This window comes from Salvelinus alpinus, chromosome 1, assembly GCF_045679555.1.
Source record: "Salvelinus alpinus chromosome 1, SLU_Salpinus.1, whole genome shotgun sequence".
Taxonomy (NCBI): Eukaryota; Metazoa; Chordata; class Actinopteri; order Salmoniformes; family Salmonidae; genus Salvelinus; species Salvelinus alpinus.
In genome coordinates, this window is record NC_092086.1 from 56,017,191 (window position 1) to 56,030,784 (window position 13,594).

At 42.7% G+C, this 13,594-nt stretch overlaps 1 protein-coding gene across 2 annotated transcripts; it reads left to right on the plus strand.

Moving 5' to 3' along the window:
• The first annotated feature begins 3,726 nt into the window (after nucleotides 1-3,726).
• On the plus strand, nucleotides 3,727-13,370 carry LOC139581161 (nuclear body protein SP140-like protein). Of its 2 annotated transcripts, XM_071410642.1 has the most exons (11): nucleotides 3,729-4,200; nucleotides 5,095-5,269; nucleotides 5,511-5,810; nucleotides 5,964-6,083; nucleotides 7,771-7,904; nucleotides 10,177-10,224; nucleotides 11,279-11,406; nucleotides 11,677-11,794; nucleotides 11,953-12,027; nucleotides 12,175-12,318; nucleotides 12,504-13,370. In XM_071410642.1, exons 1-11 carry the CDS (start codon nucleotides 4,057-4,059, stop codon nucleotides 12,615-12,617), a joined length of 1,500 nt encoding a protein of 499 aa, XP_071266743.1. In that variant the 5' UTR covers nucleotides 3,729-4,056; the 3' UTR covers nucleotides 12,618-13,370. The 2 variants fall into 2 exon arrangements, with proteins under 2 accessions (XP_071266752.1, XP_071266743.1); XM_071410651.1 differs by lacking the exon at nucleotides 10,177-10,224 and having other exon boundaries at nucleotides 3,727-4,200.
• Nucleotides 13,371-13,594: the final 224 nt, after the last annotated feature.

Sequence of the window (13,594 nt, forward strand, 5' to 3'; positions counted from 1 at the left end):
ACACTGCTCGCTAAACCCGGAAGTCAGCCGCACCAATGTGTCGGAGAAAACACCATACAGCTGGTGACCTGAAGTAAGCGTGCATGTGCCCGGCCGCCACAAGGAGTCGCAAGAGGGCGATGGGACAAGGACATCCCAGCTGGCCAAACCCTCCCCTATCCCAGATGACGCTGGGCCAATTGTGCGCCTTCTCATGGGTCTCCCGTTCACGGCCGGCTGCGACACAGCCCAGGATCGAACCAGGATCTGTAGTGACGCCTTGATAGAATGATCTTTGATCGCCAATGACGTTGTGAATTGCAAAACAGGCCGTTCATAAATTCTGAGCGTTATCATGTTCCTCAAATAATTCAGCGCATTTCAGCAGTAGGCTACAGTTGAAGTCGGAAGTTTACATACACCATAGCCAAATACATTTAAACTCAGTTTTTCACAATTCCTGACATTTAATCCTAGTAACAATTCCCTGTTTTAGGTCAATTAGGATCACCACTTTATTTTGTTCTGGGTGGGCATCTATCCGCGGTGGCGGCTCAGGTGCGGGACGCAGACCCCACTCCACCACTGGCTCACCCCACTTTGGTGGCACCTCTGGTGCTGGCACCCTCGCTGCGGGCCCCAGACCGGGCACCCTCGCTGCGGGACCCGGGACCGGGCACCCTCCCTGCGGGACCCGGACCGGGCACCCTCGCTGCGGGCCCCGGACCGGGCACCCTCGTTGCGGGCCCCGGACAGGGGACCGTCGCTGGAGGCTCCGGACAGGAGACCGTCGTTGGAGGCTCCGGACCGGGGACCGTCGCTGGAGGCTCCGGACTGGAGGCCGTCGTTGGAGGCTTCGTGCCATGACTCCTCGCTGGAGGCTTCATGCCATGGATCATCACTGGAGGCTTCTTGCCATGGATCATCACTGGAGGCTTCGTGCCATGGATCATCACTGGAGGCTTCTTGCCATGGATCACCACTGAAGGATTTGTGCCATGGATCATCACTGGAGGCTTCTTGCCATGGATCATCACTGGAGGCTTCGTGCCATGGATCATCACTGGAAGCTTCTTGCCATGGATCATCACTGGAGGCTTCGTGCCATGGATTATCACTGGAGGCTTCTTGCCATGGATCATCACTGGAGGCTTCGTGCCATGGATCATCACTGGAGGCTTCTTGCCATGGATCATCACTGGAGGCTTCGTGCCATGGATCATCACTGGAGGCTTCTTGCCATGGATCATCACTGGAGGCTTCTTGCCATGGATCATCACTGGAGGCTTCGTGCCATGGATCATCACTGGAGGCTTCGTGCCATGGATCATCACTGGAGGCTTCGTGCCATGGATCATCACTGGAGGCTTCTTGCCATGGATCATCACTGGAGGATTCGTGCCATGGATCATCACTGGAGGCTTCTTGCCATGGATCATCACTGGAGGCTTCTTGCCATGGATCATCACTGGAGGCTTCGTGCCATGGATCATCACTGGAGGCTTCGTGCCATGGATCATCACTGGAGGCTTCTTGCCATGGATCATCACTGGAGTGAAGAGACGTATGGGCAGTCTGATACGTGGAGCTGCCACAGGGCTCACCAGGCTGGGGAGACATACAGGAGGCTTGGTTCTTGGCGCTGGCACCGGATACACTGGGCTGTGGAGGCGCACTGGAGGTCTCGAGCACAGAGCTGGCACAACCCGTTCTGGCTGGATGCCCACTTCCACCCGGCATTGTGGGACGCTGGCACAGAGCACACCGGCCTGTGAATGCTCACTCGAGACACCGTGCGCATCACCCCATAACACGGTGCCTGACCAGTCACATGCTCCCCACGGTAAGCACGGGGGAGTTGGCTCAGGTCTAAACTCCGACTCCGCCAATCTCCCCGTGTGCCCCCCCCCCAAAAAAAAATTGGGAGCTGCCTCTTGGGCTTCCGTGACCGGGTCTTGTCCCCTGCCATTCTCTCCTCCCCGGTCCAGCTCGTCCTCCAGGATGGCGCACGCTGCTTGGTCCCTTGGTGGTGGGTAGTAATGTCACGGCTGTCGTTGAAAGAAGACCAAGGTGCAGCGTGGTGAGCGTACATTTTCCTTTTTATTACAAACTGTCGCCAACAAAACAATAAACGAAAAACAACCGTGAAGCTTACAGGGCATTAGTGCCACAAACAAAGTTAACTACCCACAACAAAAGGAGGGAAAAAGGGCTACCTAATTATGGTTCCCAATCAGAGACAACGATAGACAGCTGTCCCTGATTGAGAACCATACCCGGCCAAAACATAGAAACACAAAATCATAGAAAACAAAACATAGAATGCCCACCCCAAATCACACCCTGACCAAACCAAATAGAGACATAAAAAGGCTCTCTAAGGTCAGGGCATGACAGATGTCTTGGCTGATTTCTTTTGATTTTCCCATGATGTCAAGCAAAGAGGCACTGAGTTTGAAGGTAGGCCATGAAATACCTCCACAGGTACATCTCCAATTGACTCAAATTACGTCAATTAGCCTATCAGAAGATTCTAAAGTCATGACATCATTTTCTGGAATTTTCCAAGCTGTTTAAAGGCACAGTCAACTTAGTGTATGTAAACTTCTGGCCCACTGGAATTGTGATACAGTGAATTATAACTGAAATAATCTGTCTGTAAACAGTTGTTTTAAAACTTACTTGTGTCATACACAAAGTAGATGTCCTAACCGACTTGCCAAAACTATAGTTCGTTAACAAGAAATTTGTGGAGTGGTTGAAAAACGAGTTTTAATGATTCCAAGCTCCGGCGCCATTTTACAATCATTACAAGAATAAATCAGTCTGTGAATTTGAACCAAGCAAGCTGATAAATCCTTCATTTTACATCTTGCCTGCATCTTGTCTAGGTTACTGTTGGCTATCTGAAATTAGATGTATGCCGATCAGGGGCTGTAGGCTACCTGCATCTAGCTAACCAAACTATGGCAAAGTTTAATTACAATATAAACCCAGATTTTTGTCAGTAGGCCTAGCCTATTCCTATTGAAATGACAAGTCAATCTCGCAAATTGGCCATTTATAACGGGTTGTAACCTTAAAATCTGGCACATAATAAAGTCACAATTGCCAGAAATTTGCCTAACATTCGTTTTAAAATTTTGTCCAAGTATTTCTTTCAGAGACTTCGATATCCTCTGTCCAACTTTCATCACTCAAACAAACTCCTGTCGGATGTATCTATAGTTATGCACATGTCATAAGGTTTTATTTACAATCACAGCAGTTAAATCGACATTAATTGATGGGAAATTATCTGGGGTGTTTAATGAGGAAGAATTATAATTTAAATTCCTTTGTTAGTCAAGTTAGCTCTCAAGAATGATTGTTTTGATGGAAAACCGAATTTTGCTTCTTTTGTCGTTACAAGTTATGTTGATATTCCTTCTTTATTCGCTCGATAACGTTATGGGGAAAGGGTTTATTGGCTAAATGAGGCAACTCCTCGCTTACAGGCCTTGTGGTCCAGTGTTGAGTGGTCATTGGGCTAGACATTTCAGCAAGACCTGTCAACCCTTTCCCCCAGGCTACAATGGCTAAATTACTTCAGAACAAGAAGGGTCCACGGAGCTCCTCACATATAGCTCATATGAAATCACATGAACACTTTCACTTTCACTTTCCCAAAAATCCATAGCCTCTCCCCTTGTGGCTCATATGAAATCACATGAACACTTTCACTTTCCAAACATCACTTGAAGTGTACTTCCGTGCTTGCGGGATATCTATTTTATCTTCGAAAATAACTTTAATAACAACTTGTTGGCCTACAGTTGAAAACGTTTTCATTACGTCCTCTCCGTCCTTCTTCCAAACGCGCGTCTATTGGTATGTGCACTCGTCTGAATGAATCAGTCGGTTCCTGTATTGAAATGTAAATAGTCTACATCACGTCAAACTTTAATTTATCAGTGTATATATATGCAACCCAATATGAACCGGATCGTTCATTATTAAACTATTAATAATATTCAGTGACCTGGTAAATATTGGATTTTTTCGACAAAGAAAACTGTATTGAAGAAGTCTGCGCCAATGGATCCGTTAAATTTTCTGACAGATGAGGAGTTACTGCGGTTTTTCCGCTGTAGTAGGACAGAGATGTCGTGCATGGAGCAACCACACACCTTTCTTAACCAGCTCCGAGACCACCACCTCATTCCGGAAGAAATGTACAAGGTGAGAGCAGTAGACTGGACTACCAAGTTTCTATACACACACCCGGCCACTCAAAGTTTAAGCAAGCAGCGTTAAATTACATCCTACCAACCACGGACCCACGCCGACGTCTTTTGGTTGTATTTTCTTTTGTCCTGACCGGCCTCTTTTTTTTGCGTGGGGGGGGGGGGGGGGTGGACTGGACCAAATCGGAACCAATCAAGGAGGTCAATGTTTGGTTGGTCCGGTCTATACTGGCCTTGATTTTAACATCCACAGACATCTAGTTGAATTTGTTCTCAACTGACTTGCCTAGTTATATAAAGGTAAAATAAAATTGGCTATAATTGGTTCAGATTTGGTCCGGTTGGGATTTGGCCCAAACATTGACAGATGTTTTTGGTTGAGAAATCATAGACATCTATGTTTCACAGGTTTGGACAACACAGTAAATAAAAGTATAGTTCAATACAGCAGAGCACAGTCTAATGTACTAATCTACTCTACTGAATTAAACAACTGTACTCTAATGTATTAAACTCCACTATATGTTACTGTACTCTACTGAAGTAAACTATACTGTATTGTACTATAGTTTACTCTACTGAATAAAACCCAGATTAAACCGTGTAACAAAACAAATTGTAGTCTACATAATTTATTTGGTAAAACTAACACCAGTTACTGTCCTATTGCTAGTTGGTAACAGGTCTCTGAATGTTATTGTATGAGTGGAAATTGGAGTTGATGATCATTGTTTCATAATGCCTGATGTGTGTCCATAAATTCCTGTCTGTCACATGAATTGATTTGAGATGGTGGTTGCTAGAGAATCAAATCTAGCACTCCACTCCAGCCTTAATTTGACAACCCCCACAAATTGGACCATAGTTTTGTATTTGACCCCTCCTGCAGAAGCTGATTCAGTGTAGGAGTAAGGAGGTGAGGGAGAAGGGTGTGTACCAGGTGCTGGACTGGGTGGAGGCAGAGAGGCCCGACAGCATCAAGGTGTTCTGGAACTGTGTGTTCAGGGACCACCTCTTGCTGCAGTACCCCACGTTACGCCTGCTACGAAACCGCCTGCTGGACGGTCAGTTCTGGAGTCTTCACTCTTATTATTGTATTATTATGGCATTATTATGGCATTTGTATGGATAGGTTAATATCTATATATAATTCTAACTCCTAGTAGAGTATAAATGTAGTCACAATGGTGGATTCTTTAAAGTTGAGGTTCAATGCCCTGTCAAATTGATATTATAATTGTTTTAATTAGTTGTAAATGATTTAGGTTGCATGGTTTGCTAAATTTTGCCTCCAATCCCATGCAGGGTCGTTCACATTCTATGAGAAACTGCCAAAGAAGGTGGAGAAGGAAGAGGAGGAGGAGGATAAAAAGAAGGCTTCAGCAGAAGGAGAAGAGGAGGAGGAGGAAGAGGAGGAGGAGGATAAGAAGAAGGCTTCAGAGGAAGGAGAAGAGGAGGAGGAGGAGGAGAAAGAAGAGGAGGAGGAGAAAACAAGGAAAAAGAGTAAACAGAAAGAGAGAAGTGAGAGTGCTGAGGAGGAGCAGCCCAGCACATCCACCCAGTCCAACCCCAGTCAGAAGAGGAACGTCCAGAGGCCGACCAACTGTGAGTCCCAGGATTCATTCTGCCTTCTGGGAAAGAGGAGAACTTGAGTCAGAAAGTCTAAAGTCCCTCTGTAACCTTTTTGGGGGGTAAAATATTTTTATTTTTAATTTCAAGTCACATCTTAATGTTTGTCTGGAATGTGTCCCCATGCAGATTTTCCTTTCGGGAAGGGAGAGAAAGATGACATCTGGACCTGGCCCATCTACAAGACCCAGCTCCCAGTCACCTGTGGGGACAAAGAAGGCATTCTCATCAGGAACAAGCTGGCCAAAGGTAGGTCGTAACAATGTACTTAATGTGATGTGATTCGCTGTGTTTCTGTGTAACGGTGGCTGTGGTTCGGCCCAAATAAACGTGCCTGAGACCTTAAAGAGGCAATCTGCAGTTGCTACATTGGTTTTTGGACATTTATGATATGTATCCATTGATTCTTGAAGAATATAACTTATAAATATCTCGTGAGCTTAGTTTAACTGACTTACCCCATCAGAGCAAAATATAAGCTTTTTTTACTCCAATGTTTGTAAACAAAGTAAATGTAAACACACACTCTATACCCTCAAAACATGGTTAAAACTAGAATGTTAATAGCATGGATGGTCAGTCTTCGCATCCATAGTCCATTTTATGAATTTGAGAGTGGTTACATTTCTCCAACCCAGAGACCAGAGCCTATATCCACAAAGCATCTCAGAAAAGGTCCTAGGGATCCTGTTAAAACAAGTTTTAAGACAACAAAAAGACAACTCACAGTAGGTTTTAGCATGTCGTAAGATACTTCCCAGACAAATTCTGAGTCAGGATTAAAATCAACTCATAAAAGTTTATCTCAGCGGGTAATCACGACAGTTTGAGGTACCGCAAAGGAAAGATAGTGCTGACTCTCATTGACATTGTTGCAAATGATGGGGAATAACCAATCGTGATGAAGCATTGCCAGTTGTGAACTCCATACTGTAGGTAACACGCTTCAGGCAACCAAGGCGAATCTGACTGTAGCCTACATCAGAAATGTTGCAATGGTAAAAAGTTTGATATAATTTTCGCCTGGCACGATCACTTTTCCTACTGTAATATGTTGGCATGCATAACCTTTTTTATTTTATTATGATGGTTTCTAAAGGTGGATTTTTTTTTACAAGATTACCTTTATATCAACACTTGTCACTCACATTTAACAACTCTGAATTGCTTTGCCACAGGAGACATCAAGTCACTTGCTGATAATGTTGCATACAACATTGCATACGTTTGAAAGGTCTATCATTTCAGCATAAATCCTAGATGCCTTCAATTACTCAATTTATAGGCATGCCCAATTTAGACATATTTTTTTTAACAAAGTAATATTGCGCTCCAAATTGATAACTTGAAATAACATGATGTAGGTCATTAAATAATCTAAAAGAAAAACGTGTTTATTTATTAGCCTAGTGGTTATAAGTTTTTAGGCATATAGTTGTGAAATAGGTCTCATGTGACGTCATTGTCAAAAGCTCAAGACATACTGTTACATGTACAGTAGGTCTAGATTATTTATGGATTGATCATATAGAAATATCAAAACATTATTTTAACAACTCCAAAGTAATTGCATGCGGGGCAGGAACCACTGACTTACTGCATTTTTCTATTACCAAGACACCTGCTGATAACCCTTTTAACTGGTTAGGACAGTTTATGAGGTGTATAAAATATCTGTTGACAAGGTGTGACTTTTATGACTAAAGTTATCATGCATAGCTTTTATGTTAACCCATCAGCACTTACTATAAATGTTATACTCTGAGACCCTTTGTGGATACGGGCCCAGATCTAATGTATAGTCTTTAGTGGGTTAACACAGTAGTGTGATGTGCAGGAGACACAGTCAGGCACGTGTACTACGGTCAATTTGACTTTGCATGGTTTTAATTTGTAGTGGTGTATGATGTCTGACTTCCTCAATGGTCTGTCTCAGGGGAGAGGTGCATTGTGGTGCAGGGTCGCTGGTTCACCCCAAGTGGCTTTGAGGAGTTTGGGGGGAAGAAGAGCAGTAAGAAGTGGAAGTACAGTATCCGCTGTAGCGGCACCACTCTGGGAGAACTGATCCAGGTACAGCAAATATTTTAATTTAATTTATTTGACCATTTAAAAACACAATTCAACCAGACATGGATACATTGCATTTAAATATATATAACATATTCATCAAATATAACACAGAAAAGTGGGAGGAGTGGCCACGTGTGTCGCTATTATGCGTGGAAATACTTAGGAACAGATTTCCCAAATGTAAAATCACTTGGAGCTGATTTCCTGGTGTTTTTACAGTTTTTTATGTCCAACAATAAAAATTCAACATCTGGTGCTCAGAAAACTTGGTGGGCCAAATAAAACCACCAGCGGGCCAAATTCAGACCGCAGGCCGCCAGTTGGGGAGCCCTGTTTTATAGGCTATACTGTAGGGGTTTCCTGTAGGTTTTATTAACTGCATTCGGGACGCATGTGCAGTCCGGCAATATCAATTATGCGTGTGCTTTGAATTAATACCGACTTTGTGTGAAGTAAATACGCTAGGCTGAAGGCTTCCATGCGACAACCTGTTAGGATAATGTAATATTTAATTTTTTGCTAATCTGATGCTGCTCCTGTTGTCTATTTTGTGGAATTGCATTAGTGCTGACATTGGGGAAAAATGTCACTTAATTTTCTCGGGGAAATATGAAGAGTGTTGCTGGGTCAGTCAGGGATCCCGGTTACCCATGTAAATCCCTAACACAAACACACACACACACACACACACACACACACACACACACACACACACACACACACACACACACACACACACACACACACACACACACACCATATGCTGCTGCTACTGTTTATTATATATCCTGTTGCCTAGTCACTTTACCCCCATTTACAGTACATAGTTACCTCAATTACCTCGTTATCTTTAACTCTGCATTGTTGGAAAAGGACCTGTAAGTAAGCATTTCACTGTTAGTTTACACCTGTTGTTTATGAAGCGTGTAAATAAAATATAATTTGATTAGATTTTATAAACCATCAAACACATTCTGCCCACTTCTTACAACTAGCCCAATCGCGGCGTTGGATGTCACAATGTTTGCTAGTAGTTATTCCTTTTGTAACAAGAAGTGAAGCAATATAGCAAGCACATTCTTAGAAATAGCCTTTCTTTTGATCAAACAATATTCCTAACAAAATTCAGCATTTTATGCCTTAAGAATAACATATGACATTTTGAGTAAATGGTGTGTGACAGGAAAAATATGTGTTTGAGAGAGAGGCAACAAAGGGATCTCTTTATAACACAAGCACAAAAGATCTTGGGATTTATTGTGCACTGGCAGTGGCAATGTTGATAGTGACAACCATCCCCAGCTATCCCCTTAATGACAATTGAAGACATGCTCCGGAACTTTGGCAACTAGTAAGTATTTTTTTAAACCTCCCGCTTTGGGCTGGATGTGTCAATGTGTAGTTCATACATGCATAATCTATGAGCAGAATGACTGTCTTATTTAATTAGCCATGAAATCCCTAGTTTAAAAGTGATTGTTTACTTTGAGCTGTGCGGCACCATTTTCCCTACATTTACCCCCATGTGGGCCACCCCCTTAGCAATTAGAGTTCTACCCTATCAGCTTCAGCCTCTTGCCATTGACAGCTATCAAGGTGCACATACAGCAGAGCAAGAGAGCAATGACATGGTGCACATATCTGCACATATGTGATGTAGGTCGCAATTTTCGGTGACCACTTTTCAGAACTACTGGATAACAAGTATGCAAAATACCGGAGAATCTTTTTAAGATACCACCTAGGGACTCATAAATAGGTTTCAAATATATCTCTCCCTTTCTTCTTTTCAACAAACGTACGTGTTTATGGATACTCCCATAAATCAAACATTTATGAAAATACCACTTTAAAAAAATACTTTTACCTATAAAAAAGATCAATTAAATTCACCTCAATATTTTGTCATGCTGACATGAATTGACCAGGTGGATGAGTTCTTTCGAAGAATTCACACATTTTTACTTTTAAAATATTACACAGCTCCATTTAGGTTGCTAGTTATTAGTACTGTGACAACCAACCCGTGAGGCAACCAACCCCGGTCTCCCCTACTCTTACCACAGCATATCGGTTTATCATTACATATACCAGACAATTGGGCCAGACAGAGCAACGAACTATAGCTACACATTATACCCTTTTTGTTTTTCTGTAAAGAAACAAACTGTACAGTTATTTCACAGGATGTTCCATTCAGTCACTCAACACTCAAAAGCAATGTCTGTCCCCTTTTCTCTAACCCCTCCCATCACCATCCCACCAACCTCAGGAAGGTCATTTAACTTCACCAGACTTTAAAAGAAGAAAGAGTGCACAGGTAGGAGACCAAACTTTCAATATACCACATCCTCTGGATTAACAGATTAACTTCATTTGACCATTTAGCTGTACAAATTCCCTCAAATGCTTAGTTATTTGCTAATTTATTACAAATATAAACAGTAATACCTTATTTACGTAAGTATTCAGACCCTTTCCTATGAGACTCAATATTGAGTTAATGTGCATCCTGTTTCCATTGATCATCCTTGAGATGTTTCTACAACTTGATTGGAGTCCACCTGTGGAAAATTCAATTGATTGGGCATGATTTGGAAAGGCACACACCTGTCTATATACGGTCCCACAGTTGACAGTGCAAGCCATGAGGTCGAATTAATTGCAGGAGCTCTATGGGCAGCATAGAAGGTTCCCAAAAACACAGTGGCCTCCATCATTCTAAAAATGGAAGAAGTTTGGAATCACCAAGACTCTTCCTAGAGCTGGCCGCCTAGCCAAACTGAGCAATCGGGGGAGAAGGGCTTTGGTCAGGGAGGTGACCAAGAACCCGATGGTCACTCTGACAGAGCTCCAGAGTTCCTCTGTGGAGGATGGGAGAACCTTCGAAAAGGACAACCATCTCTGAAGTACTCCACCAATCAGATGGAAGCCACTCCTCTGTAAAAGGCACATGACAGCCCGATTGGAGTTTGCCAAAAGGCACTTAAAGAACGCAGACCATGAGAAACAAGATTCTCTGGTCTGATGAAACCAATATTGAACTCTTTCGCCTGAATACCAAGCGTCACGTCTGGAGGAAACCAGACAGTTTTAAAATAAGGCTGTAACGTAACAAAATCTGGAAAAAGTCAAGGGGTCTGAATACTTTCAGAATGCATTGTATCTTACTCCAATATTTAACTGTTTTAATTTATTTCACCAAATCATTAATAAAACATAGCAAACAGAGTATTTGATCAGGAGTCTCCTTGTTTTACACCCGAGAGTGTGAGAAACCAATCTGTATGATATTCGTTAACACACAAACAGGCAGTTGATGCTTGATTGTTAACCATTTCCTTCTCACCTTCCTCTCTTCTCTGTCTTGGCAGCATGATCAAGATAACGATGACGACTGCTTCATCTGTAGAAGCCAGGGCAGCTTGATATGCTGTGATGAGTGTCCTCGCTCCTTCCATCAGAGATGTCATCTTCCTAATGTGGACGACGCTATCCTGGGGTGAGAAGAGTTGAGGGTTGATGAGAGACAGATTGAGAGAAAGAGATTGATACAAGAGAGGTCTGTTTGTTCTGTGTAGGTAAATTTAGCTGTCAGATTATTTGTGCACTATTGAAATGTTTATGTGTGTGTGTGTGTGTGTTTTTGTGTGTGTGTGTGTTTTTGTGTGTGTGTGTGTTTTTGTGTGTATGTGTGTGTGTGTGTGTGTGTGTGTGTGTGTGTGTGTGTGTGTGTGTGTGTGTGTGTGTGTGTGTGTGTGTGTAATCACAGGGATGATCGTCCGTGGAAGTGTACATTCTGTGTACTGACGGCCAGTCATTCGTGGTATCACCCCACACAAATGACCTACCAGGAAGCCTTGACCTGCCGAATCTCTGACCACCTACTGGTGAGGAGCCTGAATTAATTTGGGCCAATTGCCTTCAATCAATCAACTGTCTGTCTGTCCATTATAAGCATCACTATATACTTGACATGAAATAATTATTCAGACTTAAATGTAAACTATCTTTGATCAGTCACATAATGGTGTGTTTACTCTGACAGGAATGCCAGTACCTCCTGCTGTGTCTTTACCATGGGGACGAGGGCCACATCTTTGTGAAAGATCCTTGCATCAATGTAAGTTTGCTTAGTTCTCTCTCTGTGTGTGTGTGTGTGTGTGTGTGTGTGTGTGTGTGTGTGTGTGTGTGTGTGTGTGTGTGTGTGTGTGTGTGTGTGTGTGTGTCAAAGTTCACATATATCTCCATCTGTGTGTTTCATTGCCAGGTGAGAAACTACACCAGTGTGATAAAGACCCCTATATGGCTGGACAGGGTTGTGGAGAAGCTGCAGCAGAATCTCTACCAGTCAGTGCAACACTTTGTGTCTGATGTGTTGCTTATCTTCACCAACTGTGCCACATTTAACAGGGTGAGACTGCACTACTGCCGTATCCAATGTGAAGACTCCAAGAAAATGTTGGAATTATGCTAGTCAACTTTACTTGTGCTAATGCATGAATAACAATGTGTCTTTGCTAAATGAGTTGTGTTTATTGCATTTCTAGTTTGTTTATTATGTTTTCTATACAAATGTGTCTGTCTTTTTTAATGAAGGATAATGCAGAGTTGCGTGTGACGGGCGACAGATTGAAGGATCTATTTGAGAGAGAGTTCAAGAGTACATTCAGCATCCAACTTCAGCATCCAACTGCATCCAACAGCCAGTAGAGCCTTCATCAAGTCTGTACTGTTATCTCACTATTTTTTATTTTATTCATTTTATTTCACCTTTATTTAACCAGGTAGGCTAGTTGAGAACAAGTTCTCATTTGCAACTGCGACCTGGCCAAGATAAAGCAAAGCAGTTCGACACATACAACAACACAGAGTTACACATGGAATAAACAAACATACAATCAATAATACAGTAGAACAATCTATATACAGCAGGTGCAAATGAGGTAGGATAAGAGAGGTAAGGCAATAAATAGGCCATGGTGGCGAAGTAATTACAATATAGCAGTTAAACACTGGAATGGTAGAATGTGCAGAAGATGAATGTGCAAGTAGAGATACTGGGGTGCAAAGGAGCAAGATAAAAAAATAAATACAGTTTGGGGATGAGGTAGATTAGATGGGCTATTTACAGATGAGCTATGTACAGGTGCAGTGATCTGTGAGCTATGAGACAACAGGGAACATTCACCATGCCCTGGTCTTTCTATACAGTCTTCATACAGACTTGCGTGTACATTGTTATCCATCTAGTCATTTTATGAATTTATGTAATTCATTCTACCAGTCAAAATGGGTGTGTGATAATAATTTAAATAGAATGGTGATAAAATTGCATTTCACCTCTCATGCAAGAGCCTTAGAATTTCTTACCTTCCAGGTTCTTACTTCTGGTTAGGCCTCACTAGATTTATGTTCAGGGATTCTGTTGAAAATAAACTCAGGAATTTCTGAAACATTGTAGAACATACTGTAGGTCTACTTGTTTGACTGTGTATTAGCCTTCCAGATTGTGGTTCTGTTGAGGAGAATATCATCAGACAGAGCAGAAGCGCCCTCTTCAGGGCAGTTTGGGCAGCGTCTGCTTTGCGTCTCTGCCCCACGCTGATAACGTCACCACAATTGTCAGCAGCGAATCCATGCCCAGAAGCGTTGCGCAGACCTGCTTGGTGAAATACGCAGCCATTTGG

What these genes read in the sequence shown, in the direction of transcription:
- LOC139581161 (XM_071410642.1), top strand. Translation starts at nt 4,057, where the DNA reads ATGGATCCGTTAAATTTTCTGACAGATGAGGAGTTACTGCGGTTTTTC. An exon ending in ACGAAACCGCCTGCTGGACG is followed by an intron (nt 5,270 to 5,510) that starts GTCAGTTCTGGA and finishes AATCCCATGCAG; the next exon opens with GGTCGTTCACATTCTATGAG. An exon ending in GAATCTCTGACCACCTACTG is followed by an intron (nt 11,795 to 11,952) that starts GTGAGGAGCCTG and finishes TTACTCTGACAG; the next exon opens with GAATGCCAGTACCTCCTGCT.